At 50.2% G+C, this 19,998-nt stretch overlaps 2 protein-coding genes across 3 annotated transcripts; both read left to right on the forward strand.

Moving 5' to 3' along the window:
- Nucleotides 1–1,304: 1,304 nt before the first annotated feature.
- Nucleotides 1,305–13,348, forward strand: FANCE (FA complementation group E). 2 transcript variants are annotated; one of them, XM_060615292.3, is made up of 10 exons: nt 1,305–1,798; nt 5,220–5,841; nt 6,423–6,467; nt 6,766–6,825; nt 7,120–7,263; nt 7,628–7,751; nt 7,963–8,041; nt 9,377–9,443; nt 10,693–10,818; nt 12,807–13,348. In XM_060615292.3, the coding sequence occupies exons 1-10, from the start codon at nt 1,551–1,553 to the stop codon at nt 12,906–12,908; spliced, it is 1,617 nt and encodes a 538-aa protein (XP_060471275.2). In that variant the 5' UTR covers nt 1,305–1,550; the 3' UTR covers nt 12,909–13,348. The 2 variants fall into 2 exon arrangements, with proteins under 2 accessions (XP_060471275.2, XP_060471276.1); XM_060615293.3 differs by having other exon boundaries at nt 1,698–1,798; nt 5,183–5,841.
- Nucleotides 13,349–14,252: 904 nt separating this feature from the next.
- RPL10A (ribosomal protein L10a) lies at nt 14,253–17,032 on the forward strand. The gene is made up of 6 exons (XM_060615294.3): nt 14,253–14,369; nt 14,733–14,807; nt 14,899–14,979; nt 15,336–15,484; nt 16,345–16,517; nt 16,830–17,032. Exons 1-6 carry the CDS (start codon nt 14,365–14,367, stop codon nt 16,998–17,000), a joined length of 654 nt encoding a protein of 217 aa, XP_060471277.3. The 5' UTR covers nt 14,253–14,364; the 3' UTR covers nt 17,001–17,032.
- The last annotated feature ends 2,966 nt before the right edge of the window (nt 17,033–19,998 follow it).

The raw sequence follows: 19,998 nt of genomic DNA on the forward strand, positions 1-19,998 counted from the left end.
ATGCCTCAGGGCCTTTGCATGTGCTGCTCCCTCTGCATGAGATGTCTCCCCACAGATCTCTCTACCTGACTTGCTCCCTTAACTTCTTCAGGTTCATCTTGCCTGCCTACCTATTTAAATTCACCTCCCCCACCCCTGCTTCCCTGCTATATTCTTCTTGAAAGCACTCACCACAATCAAACATTCTACTGTTTACTTATTAGTTGTCTCTCCTCACTGGAGTGTCAGCAACAATGAGGTGTTTGTTTTGTTCCCTGAAACCCCAGCCTCAGGTGCTCAGCAAAGATTGATTGAATGAATGGATGTGTGTGTGACTGCAGAAGCTGGGAGAATGGTAAACTGGAACCCTAAGTGGGGTTTGTGGGGTGCTGTGGAGCTCTTCTCCCCTCTCTATTCTTATCCTGTGTAGTGATTCCTCCTAGCCTGCTACTTCAGTAGAAGTCTGCCTCCTCCAGCAAATTTCCTTAAAACTGGAACCTTGGGAGGTGGAGCCACTCCCTGCTCCTTGTAAACAACCAGAGCAAGTGGGCTTCTTGGACTTTGTGAGGAAGTTCACAGCAAGGCCTTTGGCCATATAGTGTTGGGTTTTACTACCACCCCATTCTGAGGGATAGTTGTGCATCAAATATTTCCAGAGGACTGAAACCTTAATGATGGCAATTGATGGCCTGTGGAAGAGGTGACTTCAAGGCAGGTTGGTAAATGGTGACCAAATCCTATCGCAGTTTGTGATCTACACATAACATGGACATCAGATAAAATTAAATGATACTTGGATCCTGAAGAACAACAGGATTTCTGGGGCGCCTAGGTGGCTCAGTCAGTTAAGCGACGCACTTCGGGTCATGATCTCATGGTTCGTGGGTTCGAGTCCCGCATTGGGGGCAGCCCGAAGCCTCTTCGGATTCTGTGTCTCCCGCTCTCTCTGCCCCTCCCTTGCTCCCGCTCTGACTCCCTCAAAAATAAACATTGAAAAAAAATTAAAAAAAAAAAAAAAAAGAACAACAGAATCCCTCACATCCACTCAGCACCCCCACCTCCCGCCCAACTACTTCAGGAAGTGTGGAGGAAGGAAGGTGTAGATCACAGGCAAAGATCCACCCCTTCACCAAGCTCCGCCCCACTCCACTATCTCCGGCAGGACACCTCCTACAAGCTACAAGCGAATTCCCACATTGTGGCCCTGCCCTCACCGCGGCCCCGCCCCATCCGCGGATCTCGCGGGGCCTTCCTCCCGCCCCCTTACTCCGTTCCCAGACTCTCTGGCCTGGATCATTGCTAGCCCCGCCCCTTCCGGCCTACCCTGGCCGCTCGCTCCACGTCCGGCCCCGCCCCTAGCCACACCCCACTCGGTACCTTTCTAACACTGGGCGCGAATCTCACCGGCTGGTGGTGCTCAGTGTGCGTCTCCGAGCGCGGAGTGTGGCAGGTGCGGGCGGACACTCTCCGCGGCGTCGGGGCAGGCGCTGGGGTCCTGCTCCCTTTCCCCAGTTGTCGAGGCTGAGGTCAGGAACCAGATCGGCAGCTGGCGCAGCACCCGGGTCCCGGGCATGGCAGCCTCGCAGGCTGCACCCGCCCTGCCTGAGGGCTCGGGGTCGGCGCCCTGGGCGCAGCTGGATGCCCCCGCCCGGCTCCTGCTGCAGGCGCTGCAGGCCGGGCCGGATGGAGCGCGGCGCGGCCTGGGCCTGCTGCGGGCGCTGGGCAGTCGCGGCGGGGAGCCCTTCGCCTGGGGCCACGTCCTCGAGGCGCTGTGCCAGGAGGAACCCGTCGTGGAGGGCCCGGACTGTCGCCTTGAGCTGTAAGTCATCTGGTTGTGAGGCGCGGCATTTCTCCACGGTCGTGTGAGGCAGGGGCTGGCGCCGCCCACTTTTCTAGATGAAGAGACCGAATCCCGGAGCGGTTAATTGGTTCCCCTCAGTCGGGCGTCCCTGCCGCGCACCCTGTAGGGAGGAGCATCCAACAGACCTTTATTGAGAACCTGCTGGGTGCCGGGCCGGAGCCGCGAACCCGCCTGGAAGACACCCGCCTTCCGCTGAGTGTAAATGAGTAATTAGAAGCCAGTGGGCCGGGGGCGCCTGGGTGGCTCAGTTTGGTTCAGCGTCCCACTTTGGCTCAGGTCAGGTCATGAGCTCCTGGTGGTTCATGAGTTCGAGCCCCACCTCGGGCTCTGTGCTGACGATTCAGAGCCTGGAGCCTACTTCGGATTCTGTGTCTCCCTCTCTTTCTGCCCCTCCCCTGCTCACGCTCCGTCTCTGTCTCTCTGTCTCTGAAAAATAAATATTAAAAAAAAAAAAAAGACGACACTGGGCTCAAATAGATTCTGTTCGCAGATTCCCATCTCTAAAGAAATGGAACGCATGCCTACCTATAACAAAGTGTACACAAGTGGAAAAATAATGCCCAAGGGGTGCCTGGGTGGCTCAGTCAGTTGAGCCTTTGACTCTTGAATTGGACTCAAGTCATGGTCCCATGGTTTATGGGATCCAGCCCCCGGTCCGGCTCTGTGCTGACTTGGTGGAGCCTGCTTGGGATTCTCACCCTCTCTCTCTGCCCCACCCCCAAATAAATAAATAAAACTTAAAAAAAAGTAGCGCACATTATAAAGTATACAAAAATAGACATTTAAAACGTGGTGAGAAAACGGACCATCTGTTGGAATGGCTTTATAATGTCGAATTTTCAAAGCACAGTGTACATTCTAGGGCAAAATCACTTTTCTTAAGGATGGTGTTTTTGATAATTATAGTCTTTGGTATGACTTTGAACTTTTTTTTTAAATTTTTTTTAATGTGACAATTTCTGCTAGGAGAAGGGTCAGCTCTGCCATTTTCTTATTTGGTGTGCGTCATTTACTGGCATTCAGTTTCTTTTCAGTCATCCTTATAAGTTGTGTGTCCATTTAGTGAGGTTGGTGTTGTTAAAAAACAATACCGTATCCATAAATTCCTTTAATTATCACAATTAAAGTACACAGAAAAATTTAAAAAGTGACTGAGGTGCTGCCTTCAGCCTCTAGGGGGCTCTGCACACTTGGATACCCCTCCCTCAAAATTGGGCTGGAGACTGGAAGGTGAAGGGCCATTCCATACCTTAAATATTTATGATAACTAACTTCTTATGTTTTAGGTAAGTAGAAATGTAAGTTCTAATACTGGCTTCCCACACCCCACTTTGAATTTTTTTTCAAGAAATGGCTCAGGAGGACTTTCTGCATCCCCAAATTGGAGGTCATAGAAATGTTTGTTCAGCTGTCTGGCTTTTTCCAGACAGAATAAGAGGAGGGGACTTAATCTAGGGTCTCTGGGTACAACTTTACTTCACTATAATTGGTTTCTTTCATAATCTCATGTATTTTATTTTGTGCATTTAACACTTATTTTGATAAGGGGGTTCGTGCACACACAAGAGTTAAAAGTCCTTGAAGTTAGGATAGGGTCTCCCCCACCTCTGTACTCCTAATCATCCTCTACCACAAATTGACCATATTTTTTTTTTTTTTTTTTTTTTGTTAATGCTTATTTATTTTTGAGAGAGAGAGGCAGAGCATGAGCCAGGGGAGGGGCACAGAGAGAGGGAGACACAGAATCCGAAGCAGGCTCCAGGCTCTGAGCTGTCAGCACAGAGCCCGACCCAGGGCTCAGAGGACCCACGAACCATGAGATCATGACCTGAGCCAAGTCGGAGGCTTAACTGACTGAGCCACCCAGGTACCCCAAATTGATCATCTTTTTAACTTTTACTTTAGTTTTCTCTCTCACTTAAGTGGTTGGTTTTCACAAAGAAATAAAAGTCAGATTTTTTTCTCTTTCACTCATCCCAGGTGCCCCTTGTGTATGATGATAAGCAGCCCTGCAAAGTCCCATAGAGAGGATTAGAGGCGTGATGGCAGGTGGGCTTGGTGTACCCATGACTTGCCACACCAGTAAGCCTCGGGTCCCACAGCATCTGGATTCGTGCCTTTACAACATTACAGATGGCTACACTGCTCTGTCCACAGTAGTCCTTGCCGATGTCTGGACACTTAATTCTGAGAGTTAATTCATTCAATAAAGTGTGTACCAAGTGCCTGATGTGGGCTGATGCTCTGCTGGGTACTGGGACATGGAGGAAGGAGACACTGCCTGTGCCTCTCAGGAACTCAGCTGGGTGAAAGGAATGTCACAGCTAGACTGATGTAACCTTGAGAGTTCCAGGGGATTGCCAAGGAGAGCACAAGGCTGCAGAATAAGCACCGCACAGCATCCTAGAGTGTTATTATTTTACTTTGGGCCTTGGTCCATCCCACAGCACATTCTTTTTGTTTGTTTAATTTTATTTATCTTTTTTTTTAAATTTTTTTTTTAACGTTTATTTATTTTTGAGACAGAGAGAGACAAAGCATGAATGGGGGAGGGTCAGAGAGAGGGAGACACAGAATCTGAAACAGGCTCCAGGCTCTGAGCTGTCAGCACAGAGCCCGACGCGGGGCTCGAACTCACGGACCGCGAGATCATGACCTGGGCCGAAGTCGGCCGCTTAACCGACTGAGCCACCCAGGCGCCCTAATTTTATTTATCTTTTTTAAGTAAGCTCTGTGCCCAACCTGGGGCTTGAACTCATGACCCTGAGATCAAGAATCACACGCTCTAGGGGTGCCTGGCTGGCTCAGTTGGTGGAGCATGTGACTCTTGATCTTAGGGTCTTGAGTTTGAGCCCCCCCCCCATGTTGGGTGTAGACTTAAATAAATAAATCATTTTACAAAACTAAAAAAGAGTCACATGCTCTACTGACTGAGTCAGCCAGGCACCCCTGGGGTATTATTTTTATGTAAAGTTTGAGAAGGGACTTTTTTTTTTTTTGTAAAACAAGCATAGATCTTTTGTAGAGTAGGTTTCAACGTGAATTTTTGAGCTGAACTAGGAGATGTCAAAGAGCAGAGCCTAGCATAGAATACATGAATACATGCTCAATTTAAAAAATACTGAATAGTTCAGAGAAATTTTGGCTGTTTAGTAATAGTAAAATGAACTCAAGCTGATTTAACAACAACGTAAAATACACGCTCGATAAATGCTTGTTGAATGACTGTCATGCTGTCCCCCTCCATCCATACTGACTCGCAGGTACTGCCTCCTAGTTACCCTGTCTGTCCATTGCCATCTAACCTGTAGCTCTATGCAGTCTGTCCTGTGCTCCTTCCAGGAAGATGCTCTTGACTGCTTGTCCTCCTGCTCCCCAGGAAGCCACTGCTGCTGCGATTGCCTCAGTTATGCCAGAGGAACCTGATGTCCCTGCTGATGGCTGTTTGGCCGTCGCTGCCTGAAAGCGGACTGCTCTCTGTGCTGCAGATTGCACAGCAAGACCAAAGCCCTGACCCTGACACCTGGCTCCGGGCCCTGGGGGAATTGCTGCGAAGGGATCTAGACATTGGGGTATCGACTGCGGGAGCATCCCCATTGTCTAAAAGCTGCCAGAGACAGCTCCAAGGCCTGTGTAGGCAGCTGGGCCAGGGAGGCAGGAGGCTGAAGTTGCTCCAGACTCCGGATCTTGGAGAGGAAGAAAAGGAGGACAAGGAGGACGAGGACCCCCATTGGCCTGGGAAACGCAGAAAGGGGCCAGAGGAAGAGCCTGCCAGACCTGAGGGGGAGAGGGCCCCCAAAAGGTTCCGATATTTGGAAAGGGAGGAAGAAGGTCACAAGGAGGAGAAACACGAACCTGAATCTTTGGAATCCCTGGCAGACGGAGGAGGCACATTGCCCATTAAGAACCAGCCTGTCCAGGCTGAGCCCAGTGTGGCTGGTCAGAGTCTGGAGGATGCCAAGGGCCTAGCTGAGAATTTGGAGCTGCCCAAAGCTATCCAGGTACTAGGGTGGGGAGGCTGGCTTTAGAGGGATCCTCCAGGAGTGGGGGGTTTATCCAGGGTCAAAGCTGGTTGGGAGACCATTTCCCAACTGGGATAACTGTGGTCTGTGGAGCAAGGGGTAGGAGGGTGGGGTTAAGGGAATATAGTCTCTGCTCCACAGCTTCTGAGGATGAGGTAGGAAGGGAGTTATTGGAGGTGGGGAACCTTTGGCCTAATGATGTACAATGTGAGGTTAAAGGGTGCCAAGCAAGAAGAGAAGCTCCAGAGCTATCCTATGGAGAGGGCGTGGGACTGACTGTGCCGTGTTCGGCCTGTCCTCCCGACCCAAGGCCTGGGTCTTACCCCCATTAGGGTGGGTGCAGAGAGGTCAATCTAGACAGCTGGATTTCCATGGGCCTTGTCTACTTTGAGTTCTTAAGTACTTTTCAAGGTTAGGCTTTGTGTTCTTGGTCTTCGTAAATCATCTTTGCCCCCTAGCTCCTACTGACCCAGGGCCTTCTCTGGAGAGGGAGCTAGGGCTGGGCTTGGGGCCACACTGTGCTGGTAGGGACTCAGCAGTGATCAGGTTCTCCTCTGCAGGACCAGGTTCCCAGGCTGCAGCAGCTGCTCAAGACCTTCGGGGAGGTAACTGACCCCTGCTCACCATTGCCCTTCTTCCACCTTCTGCCTGGATTTCAGCCACGCCCAGGACAGCACAGGCTGTTTGGACAATGAGGGTCAGGGTGAAGGTCTGAGGTGAAGGTCTGAAGAGCCGCAGGGGCTCTTCTTGACCCAAGTCCAGATATGTCATCTAACCCCAGAGCAGTCCCTCTCCTCTGGTAGCATCCAGGGTCCTCACCCACCCACTGTGCCAGACAAAGGGGTGGTCTCTGACTTGTCACCAAGGGCTCTGCCAGCCCTAACATGGGATTTGCCTTTCCAGGGCTTGGAGGGTGCCCCTCCAGTTGAGCTACAGCTTCTCCACGAATGCAGTCCAAGCCAGGTGAGTCCAGGAAGACGGCCTGGCCTGAGGATATGTCCCCAGCCTTTTTCTACTTACATCTTTGTTTCCTTGCCTCGTGTGGGAATTTGGGGAGGGGATTTTATTGGGTTTTTGGTCTCTTGGGCAGGGGTCACCGTGTGCTTCCTTTTAGCCCTTGGACCCTCACCATAGGGCAGCTCTCCCTGCCTTACCTTACCTTGGAGTGTCCTTGCCCCACCCATTCTGCTGCCCAGCTGGCTTGAGACTGCCTAGCAGAGACAGACCGAGTGTCTATGTTTCCCTCCTACTTGGCAGATGGAACTGCTGTGTGCCCAGCTGCAGCTCCTGCAGCTTTCGGACACAGCTCTCCTGCAGTTCTGCACCTGGCTTCTGTCCCTTTCACCAGACCTTAGCCTCAGCAATGCTACCATTCTGACCAAGAGCCTCTTTCTAAGACGGGTAGGTGCATTGGGATACACTTGGCATGCTGGGGACAGTGGGGGAGAGAATGTGAGCCCGCAGAAGAGTGTGCTTGGGAGAAGGGGTTCCCAAGGCAGCCTGGGGCACAGAAAGAGCATGGACCTCCAGGCCATCTCTCCACATGGCATCGCATTCCTCCCTTGTGGGCCCCAGACCCTTCCAGAAGCTGAAGGGATTTGGGAGCTGGGGAAGGGAACTTTTTGTCTTCCCATGTGAGTTCTAAATAATAGAATTTTTGTTTTTTCTTTGTAACGTCTATCACCATCTGAAATATGTCTGATAAGCATTTATTACAGGGAAGAAGAAATGAATTAATTAATATTTTCCTCCCCACTGGCTGTAGATTCTGTCCCTGACTTCCTCGGCCTCCCGCCTGCTCGTGACTGCCCTGACCTCCTTCTGTGCCAAGTATGCTTATCCTGTCTGCAGAACCCTTCTTGGCCCCGTGCTCCAGGCCCCAGGAACTGGTAATTCTGGAACGAGCCCCGGCCCCGTAGTTCTTCCCTCTCTGTTCCCAGCACCCTTCACTCCAGGGTGGCCCTGGCAGTTGTGTATTCAGTCGGTAAGGTTACCTGCTGCTTCCCTGACGATGCCCCCCTGTAATGCGCCAGGCATCCTGTTCCATCCTCTCCTACCATTTCCTCCCAGATTTCCCTTGTTCTGCTGTCCTCTACCCAGGTCCAGCTCAAACAGAGTTACTCTGCTGCCTTATGAAGGACGAGGCCCTGGAGCCAGACACGCAGGTTCTAATGCTGGGGTAAGTGTACAGGCCTCCGTGCTGCCCCCACCCGCTCCCACTGGCCAGGCTGGCTCCCGGCATTCTGGAGTTGGAGCTGGCTGGGTACCAGGCCCTGTGCCCGAAAGACTGGCAACTGCACAGCTGATGCCCCTCTCGCTGTTGCCTGGCCTGTCCGCCCTCCCGTGGGCATGTGCCAGTTGCCATCCTGTGAACCTTCCCAAGGCCAGAGTTTCAGTCTTCCATTCTGGGTACGTTGGAGAAGGTAGAGAAGAGGCCGGGGTCCCTGCTCCTGAGTAGTGCACAGTGTAGTTGGCACAGTGGTTAAGAGCACTGGCTCTGGGGTCAGACAGACAGGATTTCAAATCTCAGCCTTGCCTTGGTGAATCCAGACAGGTTATTCCATCTCTGTGAGCCTGTTTCCTCATATAAAAAAATGGGGATGATATTCGCTCCGTGGGATTTTTTCTAGATATCAAATGTGGTAATGCACATAGACCTCCGCACAGTATTTGGCCCCTAGTAAGTGCTCAAAGATTGTTATTAAATTGGTGTTTGGTTTGGGTATTAAAACTGGGGAGTCACAATCCAGACATGTAGAAACAATGGGGAGCTACAACCCCATTGGACACTAATGTGAAATGTAAAACGCTAACTGTAACATGAGAAGGGGGCAGCCTGAAAAACAACGTCCGCCACCACTTATTGAGTACATTGTCTGTGCTTTAGGTTCATTATCTCAGTCTTCATGCCGTCCTGTGAGGTAGGTGCTGTTGCTGCCTTAGAGTTGGAAAAACTGAAGCTCAGAGTAGTTAAGGGACGTGGTCAGAGGTCACACAGCCAGCCAGGGATAAAGCCTGGGATCTGACTCAAGACCGTCTACCCACGAAGCCACACTGTTTCCATGTGATGCACTGCCCGTGCATGCAAGCAGAGGACTGTGCGGTAGAACAGGAAGCACAGTAGAGTGGCCCCCACTGTGGTCTACTTTTTCCCTGTGCTCTGCAGGGCATGCCGCCTTCTCTAGAAAGCCTTCATAGGTATCATCTCACTGCATCCTTGGCTCACCCTCACCTTTGGTACCTGGGATGCTCTCTCCACTCCTGCTTATTTTTCAGGGAACCTTTGTACACCTCACGCCAAATCCTTCACCATCCCTTCCAGGAGTCTTGGGCTGTAGTCTTCCCAGCACCGAGTATGGGCTGGCTACTGAATGGCTGCCAGCATCGGGGGCTCTGAGTACTTCCTTGGTTGGCTGGGGATCTTAGCTGTCTCCAGTGCCTGGCACTGCCTTGGGGTAGGAGCAATGGATTCCCAGGCTTGGGCCGGTCTCACTGGAGCCTGTGCTTTTTGCAGACAGATCTTGGAGCTGCCCTGGAAAGAGAAGACGTTCCTGGTGTTGCAGTCACTCCTGGAACGGCAGGTGAGCAGGCTGCCCTGGGGAGGGGTGGACCGAGAAGTGCTGCAATGCTGTGGCCGGGCGTGGGGCTCCCGGGTTTCTGATCCCTCCAGTGGTGGAGGGGCAAGCAGAACAGGTGCCCCCTGACGGTAAGGGAGTCCTAGGGCCGGAAAGGCTGGTAGCAGAGAGCTGACTGCCTGGTAAGTCCTAGCTCTGCCTCTTACTAGTCGTGTGGCCTTGGGGAGGGACTTTTTGATGTGTTTGTGTATAAATTTAATTTTATTTTTGAATAGGTTATAGATTCATTTGTTCAAAAATTGTAAAGCCCAAAGGATATGGTGAAAAATGTTCCCCCAGCCATCCAGGTCCCCTCTCCAGGGCTAGTCAGTGTTACTAGTTCCAGGGGAACCCTCCCAGAGGGTTTTTCTGTATAAGGACGTGTGTTTAAGTTCACTTTTTCCTTGCTTTTTACATAGATGGTAACACACCAAGCTCAGTTCTCTGTACTTTGCTTTTTTAACCTGACAGTATATTTTGGCAATTTTTCCATATCACTACCTGAAGTTCTACCTCATTTTTTATAACTTAGGTAGTAGACCTGACCTCTTTATGCCTCAGTCTCCCCATCTACAAAATGGAAGTGATGACACCCAAGGTTGGGGTGAGGTTGAAATCGATAATTGGTGTAAAGTGCTCATGAGGAACAGTGCCTGATACATAATAAATATCGATTACATTATTATTTTTTTTTTAATTTTTTTTTTTAATGTTTTATTTATTTTTGAGACAGAGACAGAACATGAGCAAGGGAGGGGCAGAGAGAGAGGTAGACACAGAATCTGAAACAGGCTCCAGGCTCAGCCGTCAGCACAGAGCCGGACGCGGGGCTCGAACCCACGGACCGTGAGATCATGACCTGAGCCGAAGTCGGACCCTTAACCGACTGAGCCACCCAGGCGCCCCTCGATTACATTATTATTAAGGAGAGCTATTGTTACTATGCTGGCAGTACCCCTTGGGACTCCTCACTCCTTTATACCTTAAACCACCAAGCCAGGCCAAGACCTATGTGCCAGGCTTTATGTGCATTATCTCATTTAATCCTTTTCGCCATCTTTAGGATTAGATATCATGAACCGCATTTTACAGATGCAGAAACTGAGGCTTCGTGTGGTTAAGTGACCTTCCTGGGGTTACCTAGTTAGGAAGTGGTGGAATTGGGATTTAAATCCGGGGCCCTTTCTTGTTCTGTCCCATCTCCCAATGTGTGCAGGTGGAGATGACCCCTGAGAAGTTCAGTGTGTTGATTGAGAAGCTCTGTAAAGAGGGGCCAGCAGCCGCCACGTCCGTGGCCTATGCCAAGCTCATGCTGACAGTGATGACCAAGTATCAGGCCAATGTGAGTATCAGTAGGGCCATGAGGGCTGGTCCCGCTGCTCTGAGTGTGCCACGAGGGTGTATGTCTAGTGTTTGCTGGGGAAGACACCCTGAGTGTTAGCCAGGGAAACTATGAGTTCAAGCCTAAGACTGGGGAATGAGACTGCTTAGGAGTTCGTTCATCCCAGTAACACCTCTGTGGGCCAGATGTTATATGGGGCACTGGGGAATGAATAGTGACCATGACGCAGTCCCTGTCCTTGACTTGACACTCTCCACCAGTGCCAGGCTAGTGAGGCAGGAGAGAGATGATAACCAGATCACTGTAATATCTGGTAGGTGCCAGGTGAGAGGTGTGGGTGCCGGGCATTGGGTGGCAGAGGAAGTGGGGTGCAACTAAACCCTGCTTGTGGTTGGGAATTGGGACAGGCTTCTCAACTCTGAAAGGGTAAATGGTGGTCAGGGGCCAAGACTGAGGAAAGGGCATTTCAGGCAAAGGAAACAGTTTAAGCAGTGAGTGTCCAAGGGGTCTACAGGTAGTTTGCTGTAGCTGAGGCCTAAAAACGTGAGAGCAGATGGTAGTTGGGGTGAGGTTCAAGGCTAGAGTTAAAATACTGAGAGCTAATATTGCGTAGCCCCTGCTCTGTCTCAGGCACTGTTCTAAGCCCTTTGCTTATGCTAACTTGCTAGTTTATTCCATGTGTTAGCCCAATAAGAAGGTACCATTATTAGCTCCATTTTATAGATGAGGAAATTGAGACTCACATTGCCAGGCCATGCTAGCATCTTATGGAGGATGCTGTAGGATTTGATGAGGAGCATGGAGTTATCTTGAAGGCCAGGCATCCTTGGCTGTTGGCTCTTTACCTTTTTGGGGGAGTCACAGGCCCATCCGATGATTTGATGAAAGCTATAGATCCTCTCAGAAAAATGAAACCATGAATACACATCTTATGCACAATTTCAGGAGGCTCCTGGATCCACCGAAGACCCTATGTAGATCCTGGAAGAAGGTCCTCGAATGTGAGGCATCAGTAGTTATCCCAGCGCTTTCAGCTGGAGTGTCTTGGTCAGATGTACATTTTATAAAGAAGCCTCGGACATCTGTAAGGAGTGGGGATTCAAGAGAAGACAGGGCAGAGATCTGTCAGGAGGTTGTAGCAACAGATCAGGGAAGAAATACTGGCCCAGAAGGAATGTGGCAGTCACAATGGAGTATCTCTGACCCTCAGTTTTCTATTCTGTAAAATAGGAGGGGGGCACCTGGGTGGTTCAGTCGGTTAAGCGTCTGACTTCGGCTCAAGGTCATGATCTCACAGCTCATGAGTTCGAGCCCTGAATCAGGCTCTGTGCTGACAGCTCAGAGCCTGGAGTCTGCTTCAGATTCTGTGTCTCCCTCTCTCTGCCCCTCCCCTGCTCACACTCCGTGTCTCTCTCCCTCAAAATAAATAAACATTAAAAAAAAAAACCTTTTTTTTAGTAAAATAGGGTTGTACAGATTTTATGAAGTCATGGTTATAAAGTGTTCCTACATAGAAAGCACCCAATAATTGTCAACTGTTATTAACATGGCCGACTTGGGGGGGGGGGGCGCCTGGGTTGCTCACTCAATTACGCATCGGACTCTTTGATTTTGGCTCAGGTCATGATTTCCGTTCCTGAGTTTGAGCCCTGCATCAGGCTCTGCACTGTCAGATTTTCTGTTTCCTGTCTCCCACTTTGTCCCTTCCCTGCTTGGGTGCATGTGCATGCACACACTCTCAAAAATAAATATATGAACGTTTTTTTTTAAATGTGGCTGACTTAGTAAGTTGTACACTTAACATCTGACCCCTGGTTCACTTGAACCCGAAAACTTACTTAATCATAGTAGAATAATGGGTTTAGATATCTCCTCCATTGTCCTGGTGTCCTAGATTCCTCTCTCCTTCCTAAATAGTGCCCCGAGGCAGAGGGGAAAGGGAAGGATCAGCTGCTGGAGTCCTGATAATTATTCTTCCTTCTCCCCAGATCACTGAAATCCAGAGGCTGGGCCTGGCCACAGCCCTAGAGCTCAACACCACTTTTCTGAGGAAGTCCCTGCAAGCTGCCCTGAGACGTCTGGCTCCCTGACCATCCAGCTAAGGGACCGTACTCCTGGAGCTCCCTCACCAGCTTCCTGAAGGATACTTCTGCCCCCAGTACCTCTCCCTGACCCCTTGCCTGGGGCTAATGGCGGAACCTGCCATCCCTGCTCCAGGATGCAGAGAGGCCATCTTGGCCTTCCAGCCAGCGGGCAGGGTCCTGGGCTAGAGGGGTTGGATGGGCTCACTCCTTGTCACTTTTACTTCAGGCTGCCGGGACAGAAACTTTCTGATAGGCCTCAGTAGAGTCAAAGCAGACCCAGAATAGATGAATGATGCTTCAGGAGCCCTGGAGGTGACCTGTGTGCTCAGCACAAATATCTTATGCTCAAGTGTATGTTATGACCCTCTGTGTTCTTTCTGATTTGGATAATAATTTATTAAAAAGCAGATATTTAATAAAAAGCAGGAAGTTTAATGTCTTATTCAAAGCAGTGTCTGCCTTCCTATTAACTCTGGGTGTTTGTTGAAACCAACACACCACCACCACCCACCTACTCAGTGACAAGGGGCATCTTTTTCCTGGTGAAATCCTCTGTGAGGGGAAGGTGACAGTTCTCAGGTTCGTTCATTCACAGTTCTGTGCGATAAGGTGTGATGCCACTCACCTCGGCCCTATCAGAGCTGTCTGTTGAATAGGTGAAGTGTGCACTGACCACTGGGGAATGGGGCCGTGAAGGTGGGTGCAGCTCAGTCTGGAGCTGGAGGCTTTTGAGGAGGAGTCTGTAGGACTCCTGGGGTTTTTATGGGCAGAGAAGAGGATGGGGCCGGTTGGACCGAGGAAGGGGCAGAAAGGGTTGTGCAGTGCTGGCCGTGTGTGTTGTAGTAGCTAGGGAGGCACCTTGTGTATAGTAACTACTTAACGGGTAGATGACATTGAATCAGCTATCAAGTGAAAATTCATTACAGTACTTTCCCAGCTCTTCCCCACTGCAGGCTTTGAGGGGCCAGGAACCGAAGTTTCATGACATTTCCCTTCTCACAACGTCCTCTGAAGCCCTGAGCCCCAGAGCAAGATGGTGAGGGAGAGGTTAGGAGCAAAACCCGCTTTTGAGACCCGAAGCGGTGTGCAGGACCGGAGGAAAAGGGCAGAAAAGGTTGGAGAGACAAACATGGGGGAACTGCATGCTTTCAGCGACCATTACGGTGCGGTGCCCAGTACCAGCCTATTAAGTGCCTGGCAGTGGCTGGCGCCCACGAGAATATTCCTCGCGGGCCACGGGGCTCCCAGGACCGCAGAAAGCTATCTCCCAGTGTTCGAGCCACTCTAGCTGTGTAACACGCGGCAGCGCCCTCCAGCGGCCGCAAACGGCTGGGCTCCCCGGGGATTGCGTGTCCCGGCCCTCGCGCTCAGAAGGAAAGCTACATCTCGCGAGAACAGGAGCCTTATTTGAGCGCATGCGCGAACTAAATTATTCTTTTTTCCTGCTGTTGTGTGTGGCGCTATGAGGTAAGTGGCACTTAGGGCGCCATCCACACTCATCCGCGCCCCCTGGCACCTTGGTGGGGGGAGACTTGCGGGCTGAATCGGGGGGATCCTTGCCTCTGCTTCGCCGAGGGGCATTTCTTGCCGGACGCCGCCCTGCAGGCCCGGCGTTCGAGTTTGAGCGCCAGGCCCGACCGCTAGGAAGGTATCTCTTCCTCCTGGCCTCCACCTTTATCGCACCCAAAGCTCCCGATTTGGTGTCCGGAAGCCCCTTGGCGTGCGTCGTGAACCCTTTCTCCGTCTCAAAGCCTGAGACTTCTGACTACGCCGAGGGTGTTGATCGGCGCCTCCCGGGTCCCAATCGCTCGTCTTGATTCTCTCTCGCAGCAGCAAAGTCTCCCGCGATACCCTGTACGAGGCGGTGCGGGAAGTCCTGCACGGGAACCAGCGCAAGCGCAGGAAGTAAGCGCGCGTCTCCGCGGGGAGGGCGGGCCCGGAGCGCGGTGGCTTGGGCAGTCGCGGGCGGCTGGTTAACTTTGTTACTTTCTCTAAGGTTTTTGGAGACCGTGGAGCTGCAGATCAGCTTGAAGAACTATGATCCTCAGAAGGACAAACGCTTCTCGGGCACCGTCAGGTTGGCACCGTTCTGATCCCACCCAGCCCTCCGTGACCCCGTGCCCGTCGCCTCCCTTCGGGCTCCCGGTTGAGCTCGAGGCGGCGGGCACGTGCGGCACTGACGCGCTTGGGTAGTTCAGACCCCCTGCTCCGGGCAGGCGTGGCTGGACGGACCCCCACCCTGGGTCTTAAAATAAGAGGGGAGGCGTGGGGAGGCCTTCGCCGAGCCCGCCGGCTAGTTTGAGAAGCCAGACTAGCTGTTGGTGAATGTGGACCTTCTGGGTAAGGCTCAGTGGCTGCAGCGATCCCAGACCCCTTCACCTGCTCTTGGAGTCCCAGGCTGGGTTTGACCTGTTCTGTCCCCCCAAAACGCAGGCTTAAGTCCACTCCCCGCCCCAAGTTCTCCGTATGTGTGCTGGGGGACCAACAGCACTGTGATGAGGCGAAGGCTGTGGATATTCCCCACATGGACATTGAGGCTCTGAAGAAACTCAACAAGAATAAAAAGCTAGTCAAGAAGCTGGGTGAGTGTGGCTTGCTGTGGTTTTGTATTTGGGCAGACAGTTCCCATGGGAATGGTAGAAGAGTGGTATTTCTGCCATTGGGATTTTCATTTATTTGTTTTTTTAATGTTTATTTTTGAGAGTGAGTGAGAGCACAGGGGAGGTGCAGAGAGGGAGGCAGATGATCCAGATTGGGCTCTGCGCTGACAGCGGAGAGCCCAGTGTGGGGCTTGAACTCCTGAACCATGAGATCATGACCTGAGCTGAAATAGGAAGCTTAACGGCTGAGCCACCCAGGTGCCCCTGTCCCCCTCCCCCCCATTTGGATTTTTTAAATGATGGGAGAGGGAGTAGAATCGTGATGGAAAGGATCTGCTGTGGTTAGTTGACTTCTGATAATTTTTAACCTTTTAAATGTTCCTTTTTATGTTGGCTTTGAAGATTCTAATTGGGTTAGCTCTCACAGATGGACTAGTCAGGTGCTGGTATGTTTTGATTAGGGATTTCTATTTAAAACTGATTGCTTTTTCGTTTTTATCCTTTGTGTAAGCATTTTACAGGTAGGAAATAGGTGCCCTAGTTACTGTGAATCTAGAAAGTAGGAAGGCAGGATTTGAACTCAGCCTTAACGAGCATGTGTATTTTCTATTGAACATGAGGGTGGGTCAGCCTGGGCTTTTGACCGGGTTTCATGTGAATGTTGGACCAGTAAAACTCAAGAGGATAGAGAAACTGGAGTGAGAAGATTAAAAAAGACTTGGTACTTGGAGAGAGGGGTTAGCAGGGTGGTTAGGGGCCGCTTCGTGGTTGGTTGACAGAGCCCTGGTTGGAGTTGCCTTCAGGGGCCAGATCCTAAGCATCCAACTGCTTCTCTTCACCAGCCAAGAAGTATGATGCCTTTCTGGCTTCTGAATCTCTGATCAAGCAGATTCCACGAATCCTGGGCCCTGGCCTGAATAAGGCTGGCAAGTTCCCTTCCTTGCTGACCCACAATGAAAATATGGTGGCCAAAGTGGATGAAGTGAAGTCCACAATCAAATTCCAGATGAAGAAGGTAAGGAAGGCTGGCTGGGTTGCATAGGTTAAGCACCACCCGTCCTGGAGTTCTCTCAATAAGTTTTCCATTTATTTTTTCTGAATTCTCTACATGGGAGCCCTGGTTTGTGTTTCTGTAGATACTTAGGACATGTCACAGTCACTGAGCAGGGTTGAAGCTTTTAACATAGCCCTGGTCTTCCTGGCCTGGGGTCAGAGTAGGTTTATTAGTGACTGGAGGTCAATTTGGACCATCTGGCTTGTAGTTGTGCCTACTCTCTTACTCTGTTGCATCTAGCCACCAACCTGATTGACTTTACTCTTCCCACAGGTGTTGTGTCTGGCAGTGGCTGTTGGCCACGTGAAGATGACAGATGATGAGCTTGTGTATAACATCCACCTAGCTGTCAATTTCCTGGTGTCATTGCTCAAGAAGAATTGGCAGAATGTCCGGGCTTTATACATCAAGAGCACCATGGGCAAGCCCCAACGCCTGTACTAAGGCACAGTTTAATAAACCCTAGTGCTACCTGCCATTATCTGTCTGCCTGTGACTAGGGGAGAGGGAAGTGCTCTGTGAGCTGACATTGCATGCCAGAGCTTTGTGCTGATGACTGCAGTTCCTGGCACCCAGTGATGGCTGGTCCTTTTCTCCGTGCTGCAAACCAGGAAGTGCATTCTATCTACCTTAAAATTTAGGTCTTTTGGATGCTTACAACATGTGACAGTATAGGACTACTAACAGGGACTGAAACTCTTCTGTACCCTGGAGGGGCTGATCTAGGCTAGGACTCCAGCCTGTAGTGCTCCTGCTTACTAGTAGAATGGAGTCAGGGCCTTCACTGAGGACGTTGACTCTGTCCTTGGCAGCGTGCTTAACCTGTGCGCTGAAGTTGCTTCCCTTTTACACCATTGGTTCTTTCTGTGGGCTTTTTTTGTTTGGTTTTATCCCTCTAAATGATGTGTTGAGGCTCAGTCTGTAGGGATCACAAGGACCAAATGGAGTTTGGATCCTTAGATTCTTGTCTGCAATCCTGATCTAGTATTTGTGTGACCCCAAGTTGAATACTGTATATTCAGGGGTAGTAATTTACTCGGAGATGTTTAGGAAAACACAAATAGATCTGTATTAATACTGTAATTCACCAACCTTGTTTTTTGGGGGAGCTTAGCAAGCGGGTAGAATTGGACTGTGGAAACTTTTAGATCTTTGTACTTGGGTAGGCTCTGTGGCAGGCAGTTCCCTGTTCTTGCCTCCAACACCCAGTACTGGGAAGTTGGTTTTTTAATGGGAAATACCTGTGATTTAACATTAGGCTTGAACCTGCTTCATTTAACTTTGGTAAAGTAACAGGTTCATCCCTCCATCTCTTATTACAGCTGAAAGGCTAATCCAAAGTATATATAAAAATGTACCTTGAAACAAGCTTGAACCATGAACAATCCGAGGTTTTCACCAAAGATCTTTGAGGTTTTTTTTTTTTATTGTTTTAGCTTTTAAGTTAGTAACTGCTAGTAACTTTGCTTACTGGCAAAAAAGCTGCAGTCTTGTGATAAGCCCGGAATTTGGGGTCCTAGTTTATGCATAGTAAAAGTGATCGGAAATTGACTTAACAAAATGTTGGCCATGTTTAACTCTGGGAGTAAAATGATTACCTGGGATTTCCTGGAGTTCTGTCATGTTTGTAATCAGAAAGAAAAAGGCAATACTGAAGGCAAGAAAGTTTGATACTTTGACTAGAGGAATATAATCGAAAATTGCAAGTGTAAGTATATCTTAACGCCTGGCCTCTCGCACTGCTGCTTATTAGGCACTGAATACAACCAAAAAGGCAGAGCCATGAGGCAGAAGCATAAAACCGAAGTCCTCACTGGAGTTTGCTGTGATGGGTCCCAGCTGCATCTCTAGCGCCAAGTCCCAAGGGCCCTAGTGGGCAAAGCCTCTCTGAACCTGCAAACCACCCCAGAGCCTAAGACCAGAGAGACCTTTTGTTCCTGCCAGCAGTGGTGCAGTACTGAGCAATGCCTGTGGAGCCAAGGGTTTTTTAGAAGCAGTTTCTCATTCATGATCCTGTGTATCCTACCAATCGGAAGGCAATTCTCCAGGAAGTGTTCCTAAAACAGCAGTTGCTAAATAGCAATCACATGTAGCTACCTACGTAGTGTTTGGTCATAGTATGTAAAGTCTGTTGGTCTGGTTCAGTTGAATTTAGATGCTGGTGAGTGGGGAGAAAGACCAGGATGGCTTTAGAATTAGACACACCTTCCTGTTTGAAATGAGCCAAGGATTAAAAATTTTTTTTGTAAGTTTGGAAACTCCAGGGAAAGGTTAAGTGGGTGTTTTAGAAATACTTAGGGACTTGAGTCTTACTGGATTGATTTGAATCACCTGGATTTAAATCAAACCCATTCTATTTATTAAGCCTTACGTTACTGGGGTAGGAATTCTTACCAACTATACTAAAATGCTGACCCACTACTGGGCAGTGGGGAACCTGTTTAGAGCCATGGTGCCTGCTCTCAAGAGGCCCCCAGCAGCACAATAAAGAGTAGGTAGCAGAAGAGAACGCAAATGGAAAATGGACATGGAGACAGATTCCATTGTGAAAGAAGGTTGAGCTATTTTCATCAAATTCCAGCCTCTGGGATGATCCGTCGAAAGCTTGTGTGCACCTGAGAATTCAGGGTTCAGCTATCTGGGGAGCCCCAGTTCTCCAGCATTAGCACTACAGGGAAATAAAGAGCCCCTAAGAAATCTCAGAGTAGCACCTAGGCCTTGACCTTAGAATTGGCAAGATGACATCAGAACAGAAATGGGTAGGAAAGGCAGAACTTCAGCTCCATTCTCTGGGATCCAGCCATCTTGGCCCTTTAAAGCTTCCCACAGAATCCTGAGCAGGTAAGAGCCACTTCAGGAGAGTCCTGGGCTCCAGCCTCACAAGACTCCCCTTATTCTGATCCTCGCCTTACTTTGGGACCTTGAAACTAGACATCACCCACCTCTGGATCTGTTACATTTGCATGTGGGGGCAAGGAAGTAGGGAGATGGGCGAGAGGGCGGCCATATTGCACTTGGATTTTCCACAGGAGATCTACATGATTCTAAATCACCCGAAGGCTGTTTACTGCTGTTTACTCCGGGAGAGAGAAGGCAACAGCACACGTGATGATGCCTCAAGCATCCAATAGATAGAATTACCTGTTAAGCCCAGAGATCAGATTTTGGATCCAGTCCTAGGCTGGGCACGTAGTGGGTGCTTCATAAACCAAGTTCTGACTCCAGGAGCCACAACCACCTGGCCGGGGCTCCAGGCACCCTCCCCATCTTGCAAGTGAGTCTGGTGGCCATCCAATGCTGTGGACTAAGACAAAAAGCTACCAGATTAGTCTACCAGGTGCATGGTCTTGGAGTCAGGCCGACCAGATTCAAATCTTGGTGTTGCCACTGGCTGAGTGAATACAGCATTTAACTTCAGTGTTTCCCCATCTGCAAATCTGGA

Source organism: Panthera onca, chromosome B2 (assembly GCF_046562875.1).
Source record: "Panthera onca isolate mPanOnc1 chromosome B2, mPanOnc1 haplotype 2, whole genome shotgun sequence".
NCBI lineage: Eukaryota > Metazoa > Chordata > Mammalia > Carnivora > Felidae > Panthera > Panthera onca.

Bases quoted from the DNA above. Each gene is read 5' to 3' on its own strand.
- RPL10A (XM_060615294.3), top strand. The intron at 15,485-16,344 runs GTGAGTGTGGCT...TCTCTTCACCAG, and splicing joins AAAGCTAGTCAAGAAGCTGG to CCAAGAAGTATGATGCCTTT. The intron at 16,518-16,829 runs GTAAGGAAGGCT...CTCTTCCCACAG, and splicing joins TCAAATTCCAGATGAAGAAG to GTGTTGTGTCTGGCAGTGGC.
- FANCE (XM_060615292.3), top strand. From the start codon at position 1,551: ATGGCAGCCTCGCAGGCTGCACCCGCCCTGCCTGAGGGCTCGGGGTCG. The intron at 1,799-5,219 runs GTAAGTCATCTG...CCTGCTCCCCAG, and splicing joins CCGGACTGTCGCCTTGAGCT to GAAGCCACTGCTGCTGCGAT. The intron at 6,468-6,765 runs GTAACTGACCCC...TTGCCTTTCCAG, and splicing joins TGCTCAAGACCTTCGGGGAG to GGCTTGGAGGGTGCCCCTCC.